At 34.0% G+C, this 22,035-nt stretch overlaps 5 protein-coding genes across 9 annotated transcripts; 4 read left to right on the top strand and 1 right to left on the bottom strand.

The window, feature by feature from the left end:
* The first annotated feature begins 92 nt into the window (after positions 1-92).
* Positions 93-2,364, top strand: LOC149653793 (uncharacterized). 2 transcript variants are annotated; one of them, XR_016370787.1, is made up of 4 exons: positions 93-1,493; positions 1,731-1,879; positions 1,948-2,204; positions 2,291-2,364. XR_016370787.1 is itself a non-coding variant. In XM_089846705.1 (4 exons), exons 1-4 carry the CDS (start codon positions 637-639, stop codon positions 2,130-2,132), a joined length of 1,098 nt encoding a protein of 365 aa, XP_089702831.1. In that variant the 5' UTR covers positions 93-636; the 3' UTR covers positions 2,133-2,138. The 2 variants fall into 2 exon arrangements, 1 of the variants encoding a protein (XP_089702831.1); XM_089846705.1 differs by lacking the exon at positions 2,291-2,364 and having other exon boundaries at positions 93-1,018; positions 1,112-1,493; positions 1,948-2,138.
* On the top strand, positions 1,964-8,048 carry LOC149653792 (cyclin-D-binding Myb-like transcription factor 1). 3 transcript variants are annotated; one of them, XM_089846699.1, is made up of 13 exons: positions 1,964-2,070; positions 2,727-2,978; positions 3,055-3,164; positions 3,243-3,351; positions 3,423-3,499; positions 3,959-4,149; positions 4,207-4,316; positions 4,777-5,005; positions 5,082-5,233; positions 5,842-6,036; positions 6,114-6,749; positions 7,858-7,931; positions 8,005-8,048. In XM_089846699.1, exons 2-13 carry the CDS (start codon positions 2,741-2,743, stop codon positions 8,017-8,019), a joined length of 2,136 nt encoding a protein of 711 aa, XP_089702825.1. In that variant the 5' UTR covers positions 1,964-2,070; positions 2,727-2,740; the 3' UTR covers positions 8,020-8,048. The 3 variants fall into 3 exon arrangements, with proteins under 3 accessions (XP_089702825.1, XP_089702823.1, XP_089702824.1); XM_089846697.1 differs by lacking the exon at positions 1,964-2,070 and adding an exon at positions 2,292-2,364; XM_089846698.1 differs by lacking the exon at positions 1,964-2,070 and adding an exon at positions 2,373-2,557.
* On the bottom strand, positions 8,030-9,679 carry LOC149653791 (transmembrane protein 243-like). The gene is made up of 5 exons (XM_089846708.1): positions 9,549-9,679; positions 9,033-9,227; positions 8,909-8,959; positions 8,739-8,843; positions 8,030-8,645 (listed from the first exon to the last, which is right to left on the bottom strand). The coding sequence occupies exons 2-5, from the start codon at positions 9,123-9,125 to the stop codon at positions 8,523-8,525; spliced, it is 372 nt and encodes a 123-aa protein (XP_089702834.1). The 5' UTR covers positions 9,126-9,227; positions 9,549-9,679; the 3' UTR covers positions 8,030-8,522.
* Positions 9,680-9,779: 100 nt separating this feature from the next.
* On the top strand, positions 9,780-17,715 carry Cerk (Ceramide kinase). Of its 2 annotated transcripts, XM_089846700.1 has the most exons (11): positions 9,780-10,984; positions 11,481-11,691; positions 12,775-13,059; positions 13,141-13,269; positions 13,382-13,445; positions 14,681-14,901; positions 14,973-15,231; positions 15,325-15,404; positions 15,490-15,686; positions 16,247-16,452; positions 17,359-17,715. In XM_089846700.1, exons 2-11 carry the CDS (start codon positions 11,568-11,570, stop codon positions 17,414-17,416), a joined length of 1,623 nt encoding a protein of 540 aa, XP_089702826.1. In that variant the 5' UTR covers positions 9,780-10,984; positions 11,481-11,567; the 3' UTR covers positions 17,417-17,715. The 2 variants fall into 2 exon arrangements, with proteins under 2 accessions (XP_089702826.1, XP_089702827.1); XM_089846701.1 differs by having other exon boundaries at positions 9,780-11,691.
* A 117-nt stretch (positions 17,716-17,832) lies between these two features.
* Positions 17,833-22,009, top strand: Rbsn-5 (Rabenosyn-5). Its single transcript, XM_089846702.1, has 8 exons — positions 17,833-17,880; positions 17,964-18,283; positions 18,361-18,636; positions 18,746-18,907; positions 18,984-19,216; positions 19,281-19,351; positions 19,456-19,542; positions 20,805-22,009. Exons 2-8 carry the CDS (start codon positions 18,136-18,138, stop codon positions 21,379-21,381), a joined length of 1,554 nt encoding a protein of 517 aa, XP_089702828.1. The 5' UTR covers positions 17,833-17,880; positions 17,964-18,135; the 3' UTR covers positions 21,382-22,009.
* The last annotated feature ends 26 nt before the right edge of the window (positions 22,010-22,035 follow it).

Raw genomic sequence — 22,035 nt, 5'->3', positions numbered from 1 at the left:
CGTATGAATTTTAGTATAATTTCTTTCCCATATATGGCAACGTCATAACCCCCTTCCGGGGGGAAAATAGGCCTATTATTCTCTCTTACAAAGTTTCCCCCAACGTAGGGGATACATAGTTACTCCCCCCTCTCTAACAAAATTACTCTATTCTAAACTCAACATCATTTCCCCCCCCCCATGGCCAAGAATAATAATCTCAAGTATGTACACACCTGTTAAGCATGTACCAGGAATACATACAGCTACTAGGAATCATTGCGTACTATCCATTTTAATTTCTCAACGTATCTAGGCAGCTTTTTTATCTGAAGAGCTAGCTAGACTAATCATTATGTATGACGAATTTAACTCGCATCGCATTTCACCTTGCATTTAAGCCTAGGACCTTGCGTTGCTACCAACTGTAACATTTGAAATCGAAGTTAGAAAGACGCCCTCAGAATTATTAATAGGCGTCGTGACGTAAAGTAAGTTCTCAAGCCCGGTATACCCATAAAACCCGAATTCATAGAAATTAAATTAAGGTGACACAATGATTCCTAGTAGATGTATGTATTCCTGATATATTATGTACAAACGCCTACCTTTAGTTATGTTTAATATTTAACTGCAATTTAAGCCTAATACAACGTTATGAAACATAATTCATCCTCTTTCAAGAAATACTTGAAGTTAAGCCACAAACGGGACATGGCTCGGTTAATATTATCCGCGGTCTTTCTTTTAACATTTATGGGGACGTGTTTGACCAGTGTCCTTAATAAGAAATGCCCACCTGCTGACCAATTAACATATTGCACTTGCGAAAGTATAGCCTACGACAATTCAAACGTGAAGGAACAGACGTGGATCGCTTTGGTCTGTCAAAATGTTACAAAACTACAAAGTTTCATTGAGGAATTAAAAAAATTCGGCGACCTTGAAATTAATAGTTTGGAGTTATATAATTTTAATTTGAAATCATTGAAACGGAGTATTTTTAGCGGACTAAATATTCAAATTCTACAAATTGAAAGTAAGTTCTATCACAAGTATCCAGTGACAAACTTATGGAGGAACATATCTTATAAACTTATGGTACAAAGATTAACATTCTTTTCAAAAATAGATTCTAAGTTCGATACCTTGATACCGAGTTACGAGTCCGGTACTTGGTTCGAAGGGTCGTTAACGGACATACTCTACGTCATATTCGTTAACACTACCATCGGCCAGTTTGATTATTCAGTGTTTGCCAACTTACCGGCATTGAGTCATTTAGAATTGGCTGTATATTGCAAAGTAAATACATTTAGCCGATGGGACGTTCTTGGTAAGATGACCAATTTGTCCGGCTTCACCTTGAACGATAACAAGATGACCAGAATCAATCACGGCATATCAAAATTGACCCAACTCCGGTATTTCGACATGTCTAGAAATGCCATCACAGAGTTCAAGAGGTCATCACTTCCAAAACCAGCCAATAATCTAATTCGGATTGAATTATCGTAAGCTTAAAATTTTAATTAGTATCATAGACATTAGAAAGTTTAGTACCTTATATTTGCGCGTGCAATATAAATTTGGCGGGAAGTTCCATGTTACCATGGTTACCATAGAACTTTCCCATTCGACGTGCGTGATTTGGCGGGAAAGAAATATAAAATTGGCGCGTGCAATGTAAATTTGGCGGGAAGTTCCATGTTACCATGGTTACCATAGAGCTTTCCATTATATAATTTCAGATATAATCAAATTGAAACTCTACCTTACGACATTTTTGATGAAATGCCACGTTTACGATATTTCGAAATTGCGTTCAATAAACTTACTGTAATTAGCCAAGATCTGTTTGTACCAATCGCGCCTAAATTACGCGATTTGATAGTAAGAGGTAATGTCCTATTTAATTTAATTTAATTTTTATTGGCTTAAACTAACGTTAAATAATTTAAAATAAAGGTAATCCGATTAATTGCGATTACGATGCCCTTTGGATTTTAAGGATTATTTATCGTAAACAAAAATTTGTCCGTCACAATGATTTTAAACGGATTGTTTGCCATTCTCCTGACAAAGTTAAAGGTAAAAGGTTAAGAAGTTTGATGGAATCTGATTTAGAAATTGATAATGGTATTGCAAAGTAATGAAATAGAAATAAAAAAATTGTGACACTGTTCCTTTAGCATATGAAATTTGTTTTGAAACTATCCCTTTAAGTTAGTAATATATTTCATTTTAAAAGTTCAGTGCGCGTAACCCTAAGCGGTTTACTTACTATAGCCCTTTATTATATGGGACGTAGGGTTATAAACACTGAACATTCATCATGATATGATTTCCCGCCATCTCTTCATCCTGGTTCTTCGAAAAAGCCCCGTAAGTATATTTTGTAAAATGGGCGCGCATTTTCCGGCTTCATGGGTGAATTATTATGTGCCCCTGTTTAGAATACGTAATTAAAACTAAGTATCCTACTAAAATAATTAGTTAAATAAATTAGATTAAATATAATTATTAAACCTAAGTGCTCGCAAGGCTTAGGGTGAATAATATTAATTTCAAAATGGTGGTGAGCGTAATCGTATATTTTTTTCGACACGGAGTCCCCTTTTGACATTGACCAAGGCTTAAGGAGTTTATTTTGTATTTTAAATTGTTTTAAAGCGTTATTAAATAAAGTTTTTAGACAAATTTGTCGTAATTGAGGTAAATTAAAGTTTATTAATGTAATTTCTTAGGAATACAGTTATAAATGGATGATCAAAATGGTTCATCAGGCTTCAAGTTTGATGAATCTAATCAATCGGAAGATTACCCCTCCGATTCAGATAGTAACGAAGCCCAAGTTCCCGAAGAAATGGTATCAAATGTACTTAATCAAAACGTTACCATGCCAAATGACGTTCAGGTAACCTTTCCAATGTCCAATGTTGGGTGTTTGATCCCTTCTGTTGATATGGGACAACATTTAATGGTGGTTTCATCTAACGGTAAGCCAAAGTTCAATTTGTTTATGTCTCCGCTCTCCACAAACATCGGGAGCTTAAAATATCGTCAAAATATTAGGGGAAACATCGACAAAAAGTCTATGTTTAGAGCAAGACGGTCAAACGTTTATTTTAACTGGTTTGAGTTTAAATAATCCTACAACTCAGACTTTAATCCCACCTAATGAGGTTAATAACTTGTTAATTTAATTTAATTAACTTAGGGATTAAGTTTTTAGCTAATTTAAATATGTTTTAAACTTAAAGTTAATAAACCCTGTTAAGCATCAAAATGAAGATCAAAAATCATCAGAAACTGATATTAATCAGGCATGGTTTACTAGTAGGGAAGATAAGACTAGTTTGCAAAGAAAAGGTTAATTAAATTTATTATTGAAGAAATTAGGCTTAAGATTGATTAAATTTAAAATTTAATTGACCATAAAGGTCATTTATGGAAGCAAGGCATGTGGTCAAAAGAAGAAATTGATTTGCTTCAAGAAAATATTCTCTTTTATTGCTCGGTAAAATAGTTTTTAGTCCCCCGAGCCCCAAAATAGTTGACATAAGTCGTCTGCTTGGATTTGAGTTTTATTTTTGTTTTGCCAAGGCTTAACTAACTGTTCGCAAACTAACTGTAGCAAGTCGCAAAATCTCTCAAATAGACTAGTGGCACCCCATGTTATTTTCCCATAGACTCTAATGCAGTCAAAGCTGGGAGACTGCCATTACTCTATAGAGCTATCTCAGTTATGACGTCAGTGTCGCGTGCCTATGTAAAACGTCAAAGGCTTAGCTTTGGCAGTGGGCGGCCATGTTTTGTACCGCTTTGGTTCTATGGGCCTTTAGCATGGGTGACGTCACACTAATTTGTTTAGTCTCCCCGGGCCAATCCAAGCAGACTATTCATGGCAGCCATCTTGGCGGTGGATTTAGAAATAGAAAGATAAACATAAAAAATGCAATAAAAATGAATTTTTAAGGAGAAAAAAATAGTTGACCCTGCAACTGTGATATTTCAAATGAGTAAAGACGAACGAAAAGATTTTTATCGAACTGTAGCTAAAGGGTTAAATAGACCTTTATTCTCCGTTTATCGGAGAGTTATTAGAATGTACGATAACAAAAACCATGTTGGCAAATATACTGATGAGGAATTAGAGCAATTAAAAGAGTAAGCTATACTCTTCGCGAAACAATTAACCCCTAGTAATTAATTAAAATACTTAAGACTAAGATCAATTCACGGTAATGATTGGCAAGCAATTGGATCCGCGATGGGACGTAGCGCGTCTTCTATTAAGGATAGGTGTCGTTTATTGAAGGAAAATTGTAATCAGGGTATGAATTATTATTAAAGGAAAGGTCGGGTAACATAACATTATACCTTAAAAGAACGGACTTTTTTCTAATTTAAAAGAGAAATACATGATCTCTTATTACAAAATAATTAGCATTTAGTTAGTCTTAGAGAATATCAAGGACTACTGCGCCATCCGCCATAGGTTTAGTGGCGTCTGCTAGCCAGAACCCATACCTTACCCTTACCTCCCTCAGCTTGTGAAAATTCAACCAATCACGTGGGGGTATGAGGGTCTGGCTAGCAGACGCCACTAAACGAATATGGCGGTTGGCGCAGCAGTCCTTAATTATTTTTAAGACTAATTGAATGTTAATTATTTTGTAATTAGAGATCACTTATTTTAGAAAAAGGCCGTTTTTTAAGGGATAATGTTATGTTATCTGATCTTTCCCTTTAAATATTAATTTAGGAGTTTAATTAAAATGATTAAATTTGAAGGTAAATGGTTACCTATTGAGGAAAAACAATTAGCGGAAGCAGTTTATGATTTAGCTAAAGTTGTACCTGGAGAAATGATTTCTTCGGGTCTTTCATGGGCGGCTGTGGCTGAAAGGGTGGGAACGCGATCGGAAAAACAATGCAGAACTAAATGGCTCAATTTTTTAAATTGGAAAGAAGCGGGCGGAACTTTATGGAATCGCGAAGATGATATTTCGTTGATTTGCAAGTAAAAACTTGATTGATAAATTTATCAATTTAGTTTCCGGAGATTTAATTAAATTTGATGACGATTATATTTGAAGGGTTTGTGGCTTAACTGTTAGAGAAGAAAGTTTAATAGATTGGACGGAAATGTCCAAAAATTGGAGTAGCGTTCGAAGTCCTCAATGGTTAAGGGGAAAATGGTGGGCTTTGAAACGTCACGTACCCAAAGAACTTCATAATTCGTTTTTAGGTAATTCCCTTAGCATAACCAAGAAGTGATATCTAGTTTATTAGAGAGAAGGTATAAATTCGCGCCTCCACATTTATAATCTAGCTTTATCTCCAGTCCAAACGTTACGTAGGTCCGGAATTAATCCCCATGCACCGCCTCTAAATTACAACCAGCATGCATCTCATTGGTTCTTGAAAACTCACGTCAGCGCGACCTACGCGAATGACGTCGAAAATTACAGTCATATTTTCCGACTGGGGAGAGGCAGCGAAATAGCCCGGGGCCTCCTTTTACGCCCCCCCCCCCCTTTGTATTTTGAAAGGGGGACTGCAGGACTATGGCTCGCGAATACTTACTTAGGCATCTTATACCTTCTTCCTAATAAATTAGATATCGCTTCTTGGCATAACGTTATACCGGTATAGAGTGCTGTCAGAAGCGCCTGTGTGACGTCACCCATGCTGTTTTCCCATAAAGAAAAAACGGTAACTGTCATGGCCGCCCATTGCTAAAGGCAAACTCGTGACGTTTAACCTTGGATCTGACGTCACAACTGACTGCACTCTATAATGTTATGTTACATTTTAATTTCGTTTAAATTTAATATACTTATAATTACTGCGCAGATACTTGCAATTATTTATATCAAAATTACGCGAGGAAAGTTTGTATTAAAGAAGAGAAAGGAAGTAGTACCAGTTTTGTCTCGGCCGCGTCACTAATTGAACAAATTAAGCCTCAACCCGCCTCCATTATATCCCTTCCACCCAGACCCATCCTTCAACCCTCATTGGCTTCTACAACTCTCAAAACCCCCACACGTAAGAAAAGAAATAGTCAAAATAGTCAAAATAATAAATAGTAAACAAAATAGGCCAAATTTTCACCTACTTCACAGACTTCCTGAACACAATGGGAACTACTTTAACCCCTGCCAACGCAACCAACGCGTTTGTTGGTGATTTGACCCCACTTTTAGCCGCCGCCACGTCAACCCCTGGCACTATTGGTCTTAACAACGTCACCCCCGTTATTCAAACTATGGGTATGGGGGTTTTACCCCCAAACACGAACTCTTTGACCCCGGAACAAGCCTTTATCTTAAGTCAAGCTGGAATTCCAGTGACGGCCACAGTTGGAGTAGGACCTGGTCAAATTATAATTCAAACTATCGGAGATCCAAATAGTTTGAGGATGAATGAAGGGGCCGTGACGTTACAATTGAATAGTAGTCCACAGATTATCATTAATGGTGGAGCCTTGGTTGCAAATGGCGGTGGTGTTGGATGTCAGGAGACATTGATGAATATGGGGTCTCACGTTACCACCACCGCGTCTGGTCAGACTCAAATCTCTTTGGATGAAGATAAGGATGATGATTTGGAGGATGACGACGATGATAGAGCTTATTCAGAGGAAGGAACTGGAGGAGGATATGTTGAAAGTTACGATGATGACGATGCCAGTCACATGGATTCTATTCATGATGAGAGTGATTGTTATGTTGATAAAGGGAATAGCATGATTGTTTCTGGTGAGTTGGATAGTTCTTTTTTTATTACTTTTTTTGTTTGGGATAGACGTTATTTGGACCCGTTTTAGGGTGTTTTAATATTGTAGGATGTGATTGGTTTAAGGGTTTTGAATGCGTGAATGTGATTGGTTTATGGATTTTTAATGCGTGAATATGATTGGTTTAGGGTTTTTAATACATGCCTGTGATTGGTTGAGGGTGTTTAATACATGCCTGTGATTGGTTGAGGGTTTTTAATGCGTGAATGTGATTGGTTGAAGGTTTTTAATGATTGAATGCGATTGGTTGAAGGTTTTTAATGCTTGAATGCGATTGGTTGAAGGTTTTTAATGATTGAATGCGATTGGTTGAATGTTTTTAATGATTGAATGTGATTGGTTGAATGTTTTTAATGATTGAATGTGATTGGTTGAATGTTTTTAATGATTGTATGTGATTGGTTGAGGGTTTTTAATGATTGAATGCGATTGGTTGAGGGTTTTTAATGCGTGAATGTGATTGGTTGAGGGTGTTTAATACATGCCTGTGATTGGTTGAGGGTTTTTAATGCGTGAATGTGATTGGTTGAAGGTTTTTAATGCGTGAATGTGATTGGTTGAAGGTTTTTAATGATTGAATGCGATTGGTTGAAGGTTTTTAATGCTTGAATGCGATTGGTTGAAGGTTTTTAATGATTGAATGCGATTGGTTGAATGTTTTTAATGATTGAATGTGATTGGTTGAATGTTTTTAATGATTGAATGTGATTGGTTGAATGTTTTTAATGATTGTATGTGATTGGTTGAGGGTTTTTAATGATTGAATGCGATTGGTTGAGGGTTTTTAATGCGTGAATGTGATTGGTTGAGGGTTTTTAATGCATGCCTGTGATTGGTTGAGGGTTTTTAATGCGTGAATGTGATTGGTTGAGGGTTTTTAATGCGTGAATGTGATTGGTTGAGATTTTTAATGCTTTAATATGATTGGTTGGGTGATTTAAATGCATGAATAGGACTGGTTGAGTGTTTTTAATGCATGAATGTGATTGGTTGGATGGTTTTATAGCTTGAATATGATTGGATGAGGTTTTAGACTCTAAAACTAATTAGAAAAATAAATATTTCCATAGATGTAATGCTAACCGCGAGTGGTTCACCTTCAGACATTGATAGAGATTCTTTAGACCATGTTCCTGGTTCTTCTGTAAGTTGACAATGACTCAAATAATTCGTTACTATAATGGTATGTTAAATTAAATTATTTAATTTGTAATTAGGTAATAATAAATTAGGCAATGTTAAGAAGATTTAACAAATTATACACTTTTGTTTTATTATCATCATATTTACACGTAGAAAAAGGTACAGATTCTAAAAAAAAACAATTAAGAAAAGTAAAAATAGACAAGCTCATTAAACCGGGACAAAATTTAAAATATTAATTATGCAAATACTTAAAATAGAAATTAAACAAATTAATTTTTTTACAACAATAAATAGGGGGAAGTTTCCTACTATAATGGTGGGATTCCTACTAAGTTGAGATTAATTAACATTTAAGTTCAGATTATTTTTTTTTTTTTTTTTTTTAGTTAAGTCATGATTGGCTCATTTATTAACCTAATTAATTTTAATTAAGGACTTAATTTAATTTAATTTAAACTGTTTGAGATAATCTCCATAAATTTTAATTTCTTATCACAGTTTTTTTTTTTTTTTTCATTTTTAATTTAATTTAGTGAAAATATTATGGCCTTGAGTTGGGAATTAATTAATTTAATTTAATTATAATTAATTAATCCTTAACTTCCGAAATATAAACTAACGCGCATATGCAAAGGAGTATTATGGCTAAGGAATTAAAATAGATTAAGTTGCGAAATTTAGGATCCAAATCCCCCTGCCGATACCAAAAAATCTGAAATTTTAATTATTAATTTCAAATTAATTAATAATTTTAGTCCAATATGATTGGCTAGTGGCTACCCAACTGTCGTCTGCTTATACTTACCAATAATAAATGTCCCAAACTTAGAATTATTATACAGAAAGCAAAAAATACATTTAAACCCCAATGACTCCATTGATGAACGGCAAATGATGTAATTAGAGTTGACTATATATTTAAATTAATTAATTAATTTAAGCATTAAAATTAATTTAAATATATTTATTACTTACCACAACTAATAAGAATGTTACAATCCCCACACCAAAGTTAATTATTTTTTCCTGGAATTTATTTATTTAAACATTAATTTAGCCTACAGTTTTTTAGGCCAATTTTAGGTCAGTTTTATCTTACTTTAGGTGTATCAACACCAAATAAGGGTTGGTCTAATGGTGTTGTATTAAATAGAGGCCTATATTCGTTACTTCCTGTACTTGTATTATCCATTGTGTCTTGAATTTCACAATCGTTCTCGTTAATGCTTAAAAGTGGACGTCTGCTGTTATTGTTATAGAATAATTTCCATTCTATATAGTCTAAAATACGATCCTAAAAATTGTCACATTAATTAAAATATTAATTAATTTAAATGGCAGCAATTAATAACTGATGTAGCGTTTTTAATATCATTCTAACCCCCATCTTCGTAGCTTCATTCATAGCGGTATTAATTAGTTAATAATAATTAGTGAAAACCCCAAAATTATATCGCGATCTGTAACTAAAACAACCAGGAATCCAGGATTCCCCCTAAGCCTTGGCTAAACTCTGATTTAAACGCATTACGATTAAGAACAGCTTATATTTATAGACGTTAACAGATAGTTTATAGTTAAAAATATGTAATATAAACAAAAATTAGTTTTTTACCTTTAAAAATTAACAATTAGTTAAAATATTTAACTATTAAAATCCATTAAAAAGAGGAAAAATAGGAATACGCGTAATATAAAAACGTAGCGCGGCTTCTGTTCTGTCTACTGGAGTCACGTGAAAGGGGAGGACGGGGTCATTGTCTGACCCCTCGTGATTTGTATCCCTCTTTATGATTGGCTGTGATTATAATCCGCTTTTTTAAAAAGTAGGCTTAGCTTACTACAGGTTTTTATGTCCTAAATATTACGAGTTCTTTAAATTTTCAAAACGTGAAAGTATTTTTTATGACTTTTTTCCTTATTAGAGGTTTGTTTTCAAAGAGATTATCACATCCGCTTGTCCCTGACCCAAAATTTCATCATTTACTTTCGATTTCTATAAGAAAATCATAAATACGATCAATCTTTGCTAATCTCAAAATTATCTTCGCTCCAAATAATTTCGGTAAATGTACCTTTGTATTTATTATATAGTTTATTTTTTTTACAAACCTTGACAAAACCCAAATATTTATATAATTTAGGCCTAAATAACTCAATAGTGAAATATACCATAGAACCGGTTCCTTGTGCCTAACAGGCTATAGCCAAATAAAATAATCCGTGTTTCCAGTTTTTTATTAATTAGTTTTAAAGACCCGAATCACTTCCGGAAAATATACAACTTAGCCCCATTTCACTTTCAGGTCGTTTTTATACGCTTTATTTTGAAACCGAGACAGATAAGATGCAGTCACGTGTACCCGAAAAACGTGGGTTTAAAAAAAAATACAGCTGACAGGCGGTTTTGAATGATTCTTTGCGTGTTTTTGACAAGGATCTTTAGAACAGATTGGGACCTTGAATAAATTAGTTTAATTTAATATTAAGTTATAGTATGGGCTTTATTTGAGACAGTTGTGACATTGAAAAAATGTAGTAGGCGAGATATGTAGATACATTATCACCAGCTGTATATGTATGATGTTATGAAATCGAAAGTACGGGCTTAACCTTTATAAAATAACCTTGTTAATGGGGGGCCTCCTGTTTTTAAAGGGCTAAGTTTGTCTGTCAGTTGTCACTATGCGACGACATAACTTGGGCGCTAACGTTACGCAATAATGGCGGGTTTTCCACCTTCCCGCGCGCTGTTAAGACACACTGTAACTGCGTATAGACGCAAACGCACTCGCTGTCTCTCAACCAATAGGAGACCTTTAAAATTCCGTCCCCTTTGCTCGCTTTCACTGTGTGTAATTGAGTTTCTCCTTCATCCTCCGTTCCCGAGTCCCGACTGCATACAGTTGAGTTGTACCTCTACATGTTTAGGTACCTGACGTTTAGTGCTTATGTACGCGACTTCATTAGTGCTAGTGGTGGTGGTTTATTCAATTTATTACAACAAAGGAATGAATTAAATATAAAACGTAGTCAATACGTCAGAAATAGGTAAGTTTTTATTTAAATTTCTATGTATTTTATTATGATTTACGTTATTGTTAAATATAATTTAGGCTAAATTATGTATGTATTTCTTTAGCGGGGACGGGGTTTGATAAAATATTATTAGTATTACACAACAATATTCCGATAAATTTTCTTTTATAAGGAAAAACCCTCCTCTCAATTTTCTTTCAAGGTTGCATTGGCAATGCATTTTTAGAGGAAATATTTTGAACTTTCTTTCTAAATTTGTTATTTTAAATTTGCTTGGTAATGAAATAATTTTATTATAGAATAGTACAAAGTTTCTACCTTATTTTTCTTAATTTATGTTGTTGCTAAGGTAAAGGTAGCTTATAAGGTTCAAAGTATTTTATAATTGGTTTATTTCTACTCTTTGATTTCTTATATTTATTTTATTGTCCATGAAAACAGGTTTTAGACTTGTTTTTGTCAACTTAATTATATGTAAATTGATATTTGATTATATCTTTGTCGTTAGGGAATTTCGCGTGTTTTTTATTTCTGTGACTCAAGCCATTTTTGTCAACGTCATTCGTCTACTGGGTTTAGATATTTGGTCTAAAAAATGGCTAGCAATGTAATGAAACCTTTAAGGTATTGTCAAATTGGTCAATTTCGATATAAGGGAAGAAATTATAGGTCTACATTGACCCCTACAACTTTATCTCTGGAGAAAGAATCCTCAAGTCGTAAGTTTTTAATTTTTTTTTTTTTTATTTAATGAAGGGTTTTTTGGGGTGGTTAAGGATTAGCATCTTGTGTAGATTAATCTGAGCTACAAAATGAGACCAATTTTACCAAAATTGACCCATAATTAAAGAAATTAACTTAAAATTAACAAAAAATTAATTTGGTACTAAATTTTATAATTTTAAATTTTCACTTAAAATTATGTTTAAACATAGTATTTTTGTGGTTTTGTTTAATATAAGCACATTAGATTAATCAGAACTACAAAATGAGACCGATTTCATCAAAATTGTCCAAAAATTTAAGAAATGACACCAAAATTAAAAATAAATATATTTCACTTAAAAAATAATTTTCAATTAAAATCGGGATATTTTAAGACAAAATTTGTCTTTTATTTAAGTATAAACACAATAGCTTAATCAGAGCTACAAAATGAGACCGATTTGATCAAAATTGGCCCATAATTAAAGAAGTTACACAAAAATTTGCAAAAACAAAACGAACACAAAATTTAATAATTTTCACATAAAATTCTTTAAAACATCGTATTTTTGTCGTTTCTTTTAATATAAACACAATAAACGTAATTAGAGCTACAAAATGACATTAATTTGATCAAAATTGTCCCATAATTAAAGAAGTTACACAAATATTTGCAAAACAAAACACGCTAAATTAACAAATTAATAAATTTCATTTTAAAAGTTAATATTATGTTAAAACACCATATTTTTAACGTTTTGTTTAATATAAAGATTAAAGCGTAATCAGAGCTACAAAATGACATTAATTTGATCAAAATTGTCCCATAATTAAAGAAGTTACACAAATTTTCCAAAAAAAACACACTAAATCAGACTAAATTAATAAATTTCATTTTAAAAGTTAATATCATGTCAAAACACCATATTTTTAACATTTTTGTTTAATATAAAGAATAAAGCGTAATCAGAGCTACAAAATGAGACCAATTTGACCAAAATTGTCCAATAATTAAAGAAATTAACATAAAATTAGCAAACAACTGACGCCAAATTTAATAAAATTATGTTTAAAAAAATGTGAATATTACATTTTAGACACAATATTGATTCCGGTACGTTTCATAATCGCCGTTTCCCCGTGCGACTGCTCCCAAACTCAAGGAGTTAAATGTCGCCATTGTCAACAATCAGAACCCGTAGAAACTACCAATCCTTCTCAAATAGTGTCGGAATTACTTCCGCTAAACACTCAAGCCCTGAAAATTCACTATGCCCTTCCCAAAGGAAAATATTTATGGAGAATGAAAACCATGATCTTATATCCCAGAGAAGAATGTAATGCTAGAGAATGGATTACAGCAGTCAGGGAATTAATACAATGTAATTAACATCAGTTTAGTTTTAATTGGACTTTAATTAATGCTAATTATAGGTAGTTGATCCTTTAATTCATCTTTTTAGCTTCAAATCGACCAAAATCTTTATTAGTTTTTGTAAATCCAATTGGTGGCAAGAAAAGGGGACCCAAAATTTATGAAAAAAAGGTCGCGGGAATTTTGAAGATTGCCGGAATTAAAACTGATGTTGTTGGTAAGAATTTTTGACAATTAATTATTTCCATTATTTTTGGAAGAGTATTGGCCGATTTTAATTATTTTTGGACATTGGTGGGGTTTTTAATTGTTTCTTTGATTGGTTTAAGAAACCGAAAGAGTTAATCATGCTAGGGATATGATACAAGCTATTAATTTGGAGAAATATGATGGGTAATTATAATTAATTTTTTATTAACATTTATTAAAGTTTAAAAAAATTATTATTATTTTCTTCTTCAAAAAACAAGGTCGCGTTTCGGGGGTATTTAAGGTCGCGTTTCGGGGGTATTTAAGGTCGCGTTTCGAGGGTATTTAAGGCCGCGTTTCGGGGGTATTTAAGGTCGCGTTTCGGGGGTATTTAAGGCCGCGTTTCGGGGGTATTTAAGGCCCCGTTTCGGGGGTATTTAAGGTCGCGTTTCGGGGGTATTTAAGGTCGCGTTTCGGTGGTATTTATGGCCCCGTTTCGGTGGTATTTATGGCCCCGTTTCGGGGGTATTTATGGCCCCGTTTCGGGGGTATTTAAGGCCCCGTTTCGGGGGTATTTAAGGCCCCGTTTCGGGGGTATTTAAGGCTCCGTTTCGGGGGTATTTAAGGCTCCGTTTCGGGGGTATTTAAGGCTCCGTTTCGGGGGTATTTAAGGCTCCGTTTCGGGGGTATTTAAGGCTCCGTTTCGGGGGTATTTGAGGCTCCGTTTCGGGGGTATTTGAGGCTCCGTTTCGGGGGTATTTGAGGCTCCGTTTCGGGGGTATTTGAGGCTCCGTTTCGGGGGTATTTGAGGCTCCGTTTCGGGGGTATTTGAGGCTCCGTTTCGGGGGTATTTGAGGCTCCGTTTCGGGGGTATTTGAGGCTCCGTTTCGGGGGTATTTGAGGCTCCGTTTCGGGGGTATTTGAGGCTCCGTTTCGGGGGTATTTGAGGCTCCGTTTCGGGGGTATTTGAGGCTCCGTTTCGGGGGTATTTGAGGCTCCGTTTCGGGGGTATTTAAGGTATTTAAGGCTCCGTTTCGGGGGTATTTAAGGCTCCGTTTCGGGGGTATTTAAGGCTCCGTTTCGGGGGTATTTGAGGCTCGGTTTCGGGGGTATTTGAGGCTCCGTTTCGGGGGTATTTGAGGCTCCGTTTCGGGGGTATTTGAGGCTCCGTTTCGGGGGTATTTGAGGCTCCGTTTCGGGGGTATTTGAGGCTCCGTTTCGGGGGTATTTGAGGCTCTGTTTCGGGGGTATTTAAGGTATTTAAGGCTCCGTTTCGGGGGTATTTAAGGCTCCGTTTCGGGGGTATTTAAGGCTCCGTTTCGGGGGTATTTAAGGCTCCGTTTCGGGGGTATTTAAGGCTAAGGTGCAATTTCAGTAAAATTTCAGGGAAATTATTTATCCATTTTGATATTTTCTTTATTAATTTTTTCACTATATAGAGTTGTTGGAGTTGGAGGTGACGGTATGTTAGCGGAGTTAGTGAATGGGCTGGTTCTCAGGACTCAAAACGACGCGAGCTTAAACCCCAATAACCCTGATACAGTTTTGAAAAGACCCTCCTTAACTTTGGGTATTATTCCCGCTGGTTCAACCGATACTGTCGCGTTTTCCGCTAGCGGAACCAACGATGTTGTTACTTCAGCATTGCTAATTGCTATGGGTAAACAAAATTAGTCTTCCCAATTAATTGGTAGGTAATATTTGGTTAATTTTAATTTTAATTGTTTTCAGGCGATAAAATTGGTTTGGATGTAGTTGGTGTTCACAATGATAACGGATTTTTATGCCGTTACGCAATTTCGTTTCTTTCCTATGGTTTTTTCGCCGATGTTCTTGTTGAAAGCGAGAAATATCGTTGGATGGGTCCAATGCGTTATGATTTTGCCGGTTTTTTAACGTTTTTACGTCAAAAATCATACGAAGGCAAAGTGACAATGGAGGTATTATCGCCTAATAGTATTCCAGCAAAAGACGAACGTTGTTTATCAGGGTAATTACTAATTTGTCTTAATTTAATTTAATTAAGGGTTAAACTTAATTAAAATGACGTTTTTTAATTCCCCCAATTACTTAATTAATTTAGATGCACAACTTGCTTCAAAGCTAGAAGTAAAAGTAATCCAGTTGTGATAAAGGATTGTCCCACATTAACTTCTGATACTAGTAAAGTTAAACTAATTAATTAATTATCTTTATTTAGTTCTAATTTAATTTAATTTAATTTAATTTAAATTTTTTTATTGGTTAGATTGGGTCACTGTTTATGGAAAGTTTAAAGCAATGAACTCGGCTTCTATTAGTTGTCGCTGTGATAAATCTAAAAACGGGGCGTCTCCTTCCGCTCATTTAGGAGATGGTTGCACTGATGTGATTATTGTTAAAAAATGTTCCGCTTTTGGAATGTTAAGATTCTTAATAAGGACGGCCACATTCAAATCGAGCCCGGTAGGTTAAAAATAATAGTAGGAAACTCCGCCCCTTTTTGCCCTAGTGTAGTAGTTTTTATTGTAGGAAACTCCGCCTCTTTATTATAGTGTAGTAGTTTTTATAGTAGGAAACTCCTCCCCTTTAAGGTAGTGTAGTAGTTTTCTAGTAGGAAACTCCGCCCCTTTAAGGTAGTGTAGTAGTTTTCTAGTAGGAAACTCCGCCCCTTTAAGGTAGTGTAGTAGTTTTCTAGTAGGAAACTCCGCCCCTTTAAGGTAGTGTAGTAGTTTTCTAGTAGGAAACTCCGCCCCTTTAAGGTAGTGTAGTAGTTTTTATAGTAGGAAACTCCGCCCCTTTAAGGTAGTGTAGTAGTTTTTATAGTAGGAAACTCCGCCCCTTTAAGGTAGTGTAGTAGTTTTTATTGTAGGAAACTCCGCCCCTTTATTATAGTGTAGTAGTTTTTATAGTAGGAAACTCCGCCCCTTTATTATAGTGTAGTAGTTTTTATAGTAGGAAACTCCGCCCCTTTATTATAGTGTAGTAGTTTTTCTACTAACTTTGGTGGTACTATTATTTGTAAGTTTACATTACCGCAAGTGGAATTCTACCGAGTTCGTCAGTTTTTCTTTTCCCCCTACGTGAAAGAAACTCAAGAAGTTCGTCAAGGTCATTCCAGAAATAATTCAGATATCGGGTTAACTAATGTCATAGAAATGCCCACAAATGTTAAAACTAGTTCTTTCAATTGTGATGGAGAAATTTTGAAGGAGACTGAAATAAGTGCGAGGTAAGTTTGCTTTCAAGTTCATTATTCAACTTAAGTAGGCTTAAAAAATAGGCCTAGCATCGAAATAGGCTTAGAAAATAGGCCTAGCATCGAAATAGGCTTAGAAAATAGGCCTGGCATCGAAATAGGCTTAAAAAATAGGCCTGGCATCGAAATAGGCTTAAAAAATAGGCCTGGCATCGAAATAGGCTTAAAAAATAGGCCTGGCATCGAAATAGGCTTAAAAATAGGCCTGGCATCGAAATAGGCTTAAAAATAGGCCTGGCATCGAAATAGGCTTAAAAAATAGGCCTGGCATCGAAATAGGCTTAAAAAATAGGCCTGGCATCGAAATAGGCTTAAAAAATAGGCCTGGCATCGAAATAGGCTTAAAAATAGGCCTGGCATCGAAATAGGCTTAAAAATAGGCCTGGCATCGAAATAGGCTTAAAAAATAGGCCTGGCATCGAAATAGGCTTAAAAAATAGGCCTGGCATCGAAATAGGCTTAAAAAATAGGCCTGGCATCGAAATAGGCTTAAAAAATAGGCCTGGCATCGAAATAGGCTTAAAAAATAGGCCTGGCATCGAAATAGGCTTAAAAAATAGGCCTGGCATCGAAATAGGCTTAAAAAATAGGCCTGGCATCGAAATAGGCTTAAAAAATAGGCCTGGCATCGAAATAGGCTTAAAAATAGGCCTGGCATCAAAATAGGCTTAAAAAATAGGCCTGGCATCAAAATAGGCTTAAAAAATAGGCCTGGCATCAAAATAGGCTTAAAAAATAGGCCTGGCATCAAAATAGGCTTAAAAAATAGGCCTGGCATCAAAATAGGCTTAAAAAATAGGCCTGGCATCAAAATAGGCTTAAAAAATAGGCCTGGCATCAAAATAGGCTTAAAACTTAAGAATATGAACTTATTTTTAGGGTACATTGCCAATTGATCAATCTGTATGGAAGAGGGATTGAGTATCGTGATAATTAGGGAATGGTTTTTGTAAAATTATCATTGAATTGTAAAGATTGTAGGAAACAAGCAGTATTTTTTAATTTAAAGTTCACTGAGGCAGGCCTGAGGAAGTATTAACTATAATATCACACGTGTAATGTTGTTATTTTCAAGGGCGAGATAAATATTTAAGATCTCTGACATTGTCTTGGGTGTCAATTTGTTTTTTTTATATTATATTGTATTTCTTAAGTTAACGGTATTTTTTTTGTATTGATGTCAATGATGCGATTTAATTACAAAATAAAAATCCAATTTTTATAGCGCAATTCTTATATACAGTCTCTATTTATTTGTATTACGTTACGCGTAGTTGTCAATTTCCAATTTCCCGCGGTTTCTCCCCTTACCGGTTACCTTTGACCTCAACCCTCCCTGATTGGCTGATTTTAGTAGGCGAGAAATTGTCCGTCGGCTTCCTACAAAATGTGATCTGACAGGTGTGTGACTTTTATTACTATATTTAATAGAAATTAAAGTGGATTTCTTTTAAAATCTAATTTATTTAATGTAATTAAACAAGATTAAAGGTTTTCCGACGAAAATTTTACTTAAAACAAACTGGAATTGAAGGGAATGTGTTTTTTGAAGTATAAGGCCAAGGCTTAGGGTGTCTACTAAATTAATCCATAGCTCGGGCTGTTCCATAAGTTACGTTTTAATTTAAGATAATTAAATAATAATATTAATTAGTTATGTATGAACAAGAAGAAGTTATTGAGGGGCTTTTATGTCCAATATGCATGAAAGATCTCGGTACTGTTTTAAAACTACAAGAACATTTTGAAAGCCAACATGAAAGCTTCGATAGTGCACTTCTGCAATCAATCAAAGAACTTTATGGTAATTTTAAACCTGTTTCTATGTTTCTCTTTGTACTCTATCAAATTTTCGTTCGTGTTAACCTAAAATTTGAACAGGTAAAGCCAAGAAAAAGATCCTTAAACAGGATGAAGTAGGAGGAAGCGGTGCTTTTGGAAATGATGATGAGTTATTGGACCCCCAAAACCATCGGGGTTATGGGTTGGATTTAGATGAAGAACCCCAAGAAATGGGTGTAACGTGCAACCATCTTGAGTTATTTAAGAAACAGAGACACGCTCGCATGAATAACTACGCTTTAGAGACCAACAAACTCCTAAATAGACTTTATAGGCTGATAACTGATATTCCTTCTGAACCTGATCGGAGAAAAGGTAAACCTTTTTTAACTTCCTTAATATTTGGCCTATTTTGACCTACTCAGTCTCATTTTGAAGCTAACATCATAAAAATTAAAATATACCCAATAAAACACATTTTTAGATCATGAAAAAGAAGTAGTGCCTTGGGTTTCCGATAAAGACGTTAAATTATGCCCTAATTGCGCAACTTCCTTTAATCTTTCTAAGAGAAGGCATCATTGTCGTCTATGTGGGGGGATTATGTGTCACAATTGTTCACAATTTATTGAAATAACCACAGCTAGTGAGTTTAAAAAATTAAAAATAGACCAAAATCTCTACTTTCTAATTTGATTAAATTACACGTTTCTTTTTAAAAGAAACATTAACCCAGGACATGTTTCCATCCAATTCTTCCATCCGTTCCCCTTCTCCCGTTAAATCAACTTCCCTAACGAGACGTAACAGCAGCGCGGCTCTCTTGTCCTCATTGGTCACTCCCCCACCTGATCCTTTAATTAGACTGTGCAGCTTTTGCAAAACAATTCTCGATAAACAAGACACTCAGTTAAGGCTCAAAACTAACAAACCGGCTTTAGTTCAACTTTATGAGGTAATATATAGATTAATCAACTAAATTAATTCGAATTAATTCGAATTAAACATTAATTTTATAGAAAATGAAGGTTCACGTAAATGAAATAGACAAACTTCTACCACAGTATTATACAGTTGCCAATTCTTTAAAGTATGTTGTTTGTTTTGTGGTTTTTTTTTTTTTTTGTTTTTGGCTTTATTTATTTTAATTATTATCTGATCTGATTAATTTAATTTAATGTTAATTTTAATTAGTTCTGGGGAAGAAAATTATACTTTACAGGAAGGTCAAGATTTAAGGAATAAGCTAATGAAGTTAGCGGAAAATGTTGATGGAATCAGGTCAGTAATTTTTAATTAATGTTAATTACTTTACTTGGGGTTATGATTTTTTAAGTTTTGAGTCAACAGTCCTGGAAAAGTGGACTCTCCCACTCTTTGAGTCCCTAAAACATGATTTTGAGCTAATTAAGTCTAATTTTAGCCCAAAATTCTTAATTAAGTCTAATTTTAGTCCAGAATTCTTAATTAAGTCTAATTTTAGTCCGAAATTCATAATTAAGTCTAATTTTAGTCCAAAATTCTTCATAAGAGTCCAAATTTACAGTAAATTAATTTTAACTTACTAGTTTAATTTTTCTAATTGTTCAAAACATAAAAGTTAATTAGAATTAAATATGATTTTAGTTTAATACTATTGGCCCGTGGGAGTGTCATTCGTTTTAACCCCATGAGTTGACACATTAAGATATCTCTTAGCCGCCATTTTGGTAGTGTTACATTATGCACTGACAAGTGACAATTGAATAGAGAGAACCAATGATAGACGTTGAGTCACTGTTCACGACCAACTACCAACTCCAATTGGTCTTCTTATACACTGAGCTTGTTTAAATTGGCCCATCCCCCTTTTCTGACGCAATTCAATCCAGCATGCCTTCATAAAAATTGCATACTTTTAAGCCTTGGCCAAAAAAAAAAAAAAAAACAAGTTCGGAGTACTCGGATTGGTACTCAAGTAACCCCGCCCCCCACCCACAGGCCTATTAATTACAAGTTAACCAATCCCGATTTGTATTAATAATTATTATTTTAAATAATTTTACCACACTCGAATTTTAGTACCAACACAGGCCTATTAATTATAAATTATAATTAACCTAAATCATAATTGAAATTTAATTAATCCCGATTTGAATTAATAATAATTAGTTTATTTATAATTTCATATTAAATAATTTTATGGCACTCTAACTTGAGTACCATCACAGGCCTATTAATTACAAATTTTAATTATGATTTAGGTTAATTATTCAATTCAAATCAATTCAATTCAAATAAACCTGATTTGAATTGAATAATTAACCTAAATCATAATTAAAATTTAATTAATCCCGATTTCAATTAGTAATAATTAGTTTATTTATAATTTAATTTTATGACACTTAACTAGAGTACCTGTAATTTTCGAGTACCCATACAGTCTATAATAATTATTACAAATTAACCTAAAATCTTAATTATAATTTAATAATTAATCCCGATTAGAATAATAGTAATTAGTTTATTCATTCATTATTTTACTACATTTTAAATAATTTTAGCCGTAAAATTGGTATTTTGGGGAGTCAAGACGACATTCCATTAGCCCCTATTGTCCTTCAAGTTCAAGGTTGCATTCGTATGACGGCTAGCGTCTTCTTACGCGAAAACCTTTTAGGAATCCCGGCCTTACCAGACGACACTAAATTCTCCGAATTAAAAGCCAAACGCATGAAAGAAGTTCAAAAACGAATTCAAAATGAGAAATTAAGCGCCATGGAAGCTTTCCAATTCCAACAAACGGAGAAACGACAGACAACAACAACAACAACCACAACAACTGCCGGAGAAAGTAGTTCTTCCGGTTCTAGTACCGAAACCTCCGCTAAACCAAGTTCGTTAACTAGACCGACGCAATTAGGGGCTTCTTTAGTTGTTCAAGAGAGTGGGTGGAGGCCAAGGGTCAAAGGGGAAAACGTTAAGGACAGTCAGGACCCGATGATTCAACAAATGAATATAATTCGCGATTATATTCATCAAGCCAGGGAAGCTAATAAAATGGACGAAGTACGCATGTTGGAGAACAATTTAAAAGAGTTACAGGATGAATACGCTAGATTAAATTTATCCCCCAGTTGAATAAATACAAAAAACAACCCCTTGTTTTCTTGAATTTTTTTTAATTTTTAATTTTTCAGCGTTGGAAAGTTAAAAAACAAACGAAAAAAACAAAAAAAAACAATTTTATTATTCTAGTCTTCGCTATTTACAAGATTAATTAATAAACCAGAGAGAGAAAAAAAGGTATTTATCACTGTTATAATTATAAACTTTAAAAGAAAATGCTCAGCTATTAATAATAATAAAAAAAAATTAATAATATTTGGATCAAGTTCTACTTATAATATTAAAAAGTATAATAACATATTTAATTAATTAATTAATTAATATATTAGGTGTTTTTTCAGATCTGCAGCCTTATATAATAAAAATTTCAGTCTTTTTAATGTAAAATTTATTTAAAAGAGTATCGGTACGGATACTTTAGAGTACTGAGCGGAGTACTACTAACTAAAAGCGTCTCCGACTCCGAGTACTCTAAACTAAAAAGTGCATAATTAAATATTAAATAATACACTTTTTATTTACTATACAATACAATTTTATTAATTTATGAAGTATAAGATAAACACGTGCATTCCTTTTACTAAATAATTGTATAAATTTACGCTTATTAAATTAATTAAAAATGCTTTATAATTAATAACTTTTCGTTTTTATTGACAGACATAG

The sequence above is a fragment of the Phalangium opilio genome, unplaced genomic scaffold (assembly GCF_054372755.1).
Source record: "Phalangium opilio isolate 3A_F unplaced genomic scaffold, DU_Popi_V2 ptg000081l_1, whole genome shotgun sequence".
Lineage (NCBI taxonomy): Eukaryota > Metazoa > Arthropoda > Arachnida > Opiliones > Phalangiidae > Phalangium > Phalangium opilio.
This window is presented reverse-complemented; position numbering and strand designations above follow the sequence as displayed.

What these genes read in the sequence shown, in the direction of transcription:
- LOC149653791 (XM_089846708.1), bottom strand. Translation starts at nt 9,125, where the DNA reads ATGGATAATACAAGTACAGGAAGTAACGAATATAGGCCTCTATTTAAT. An exon ending in TTGGTGTTGATACACCTAAA is followed by an intron (nt 8,960 to 9,032) that starts GTAAGATAAAAC and finishes AATAAATTCCAG; the next exon opens with GAAAAAATAATTAACTTTGG. An exon ending in GTTTGGGACATTTATTATTG is followed by an intron (nt 8,646 to 8,738) that starts GTAAGTATAAGC and finishes TTAAAATTTCAG; the next exon opens with ATTTTTTGGTATCGGCAGGG.
- LOC149653792 (XM_089846699.1), top strand. Translation starts at nt 2,741, where the DNA reads ATGGATGATCAAAATGGTTCATCAGGCTTCAAGTTTGATGAATCTAAT. An exon ending in GACTAGTTTGCAAAGAAAAG is followed by an intron (nt 3,352 to 3,422) that starts GTTAATTAAATT and finishes TTGACCATAAAG; the next exon opens with GTCATTTATGGAAGCAAGGC. An exon ending in GAAGGAAAATTGTAATCAGG is followed by an intron (nt 4,317 to 4,776) that starts GTATGAATTATT and finishes TTAAATTTGAAG; the next exon opens with GTAAATGGTTACCTATTGAG.
- Cerk (XM_089846700.1), top strand. Translation starts at nt 11,568, where the DNA reads ATGGCTAGCAATGTAATGAAACCTTTAAGGTATTGTCAAATTGGTCAA. An exon ending in AATTTGGAGAAATATGATGG is followed by an intron (nt 13,446 to 14,680) that starts GTAATTATAATT and finishes TTCACTATATAG; the next exon opens with AGTTGTTGGAGTTGGAGGTG. An exon ending in AGCATTGCTAATTGCTATGG is followed by an intron (nt 14,902 to 14,972) that starts GTAAACAAAATT and finishes AATTGTTTTCAG; the next exon opens with GCGATAAAATTGGTTTGGAT.
- Rbsn-5 (XM_089846702.1), top strand. Translation starts at nt 18,136, where the DNA reads ATGTATGAACAAGAAGAAGTTATTGAGGGGCTTTTATGTCCAATATGC. An exon ending in TATTGAAATAACCACAGCTA is followed by an intron (nt 18,908 to 18,983) that starts GTGAGTTTAAAA and finishes TCTTTTTAAAAG; the next exon opens with AAACATTAACCCAGGACATG. An exon ending in CTTTAGTTCAACTTTATGAG is followed by an intron (nt 19,217 to 19,280) that starts GTAATATATAGA and finishes TTAATTTTATAG; the next exon opens with AAAATGAAGGTTCACGTAAA.
- LOC149653793 (XM_089846705.1), top strand. Translation starts at nt 637, where the DNA reads ATGAAACATAATTCATCCTCTTTCAAGAAATACTTGAAGTTAAGCCAC. An exon ending in CTAATTCGGATTGAATTATC is followed by an intron (nt 1,494 to 1,730) that starts GTAAGCTTAAAA and finishes ATATAATTTCAG; the next exon opens with ATATAATCAAATTGAAACTC. An exon ending in ACGCGATTTGATAGTAAGAG is followed by an intron (nt 1,880 to 1,947) that starts GTAATGTCCTAT and finishes TTTAAAATAAAG; the next exon opens with GTAATCCGATTAATTGCGAT.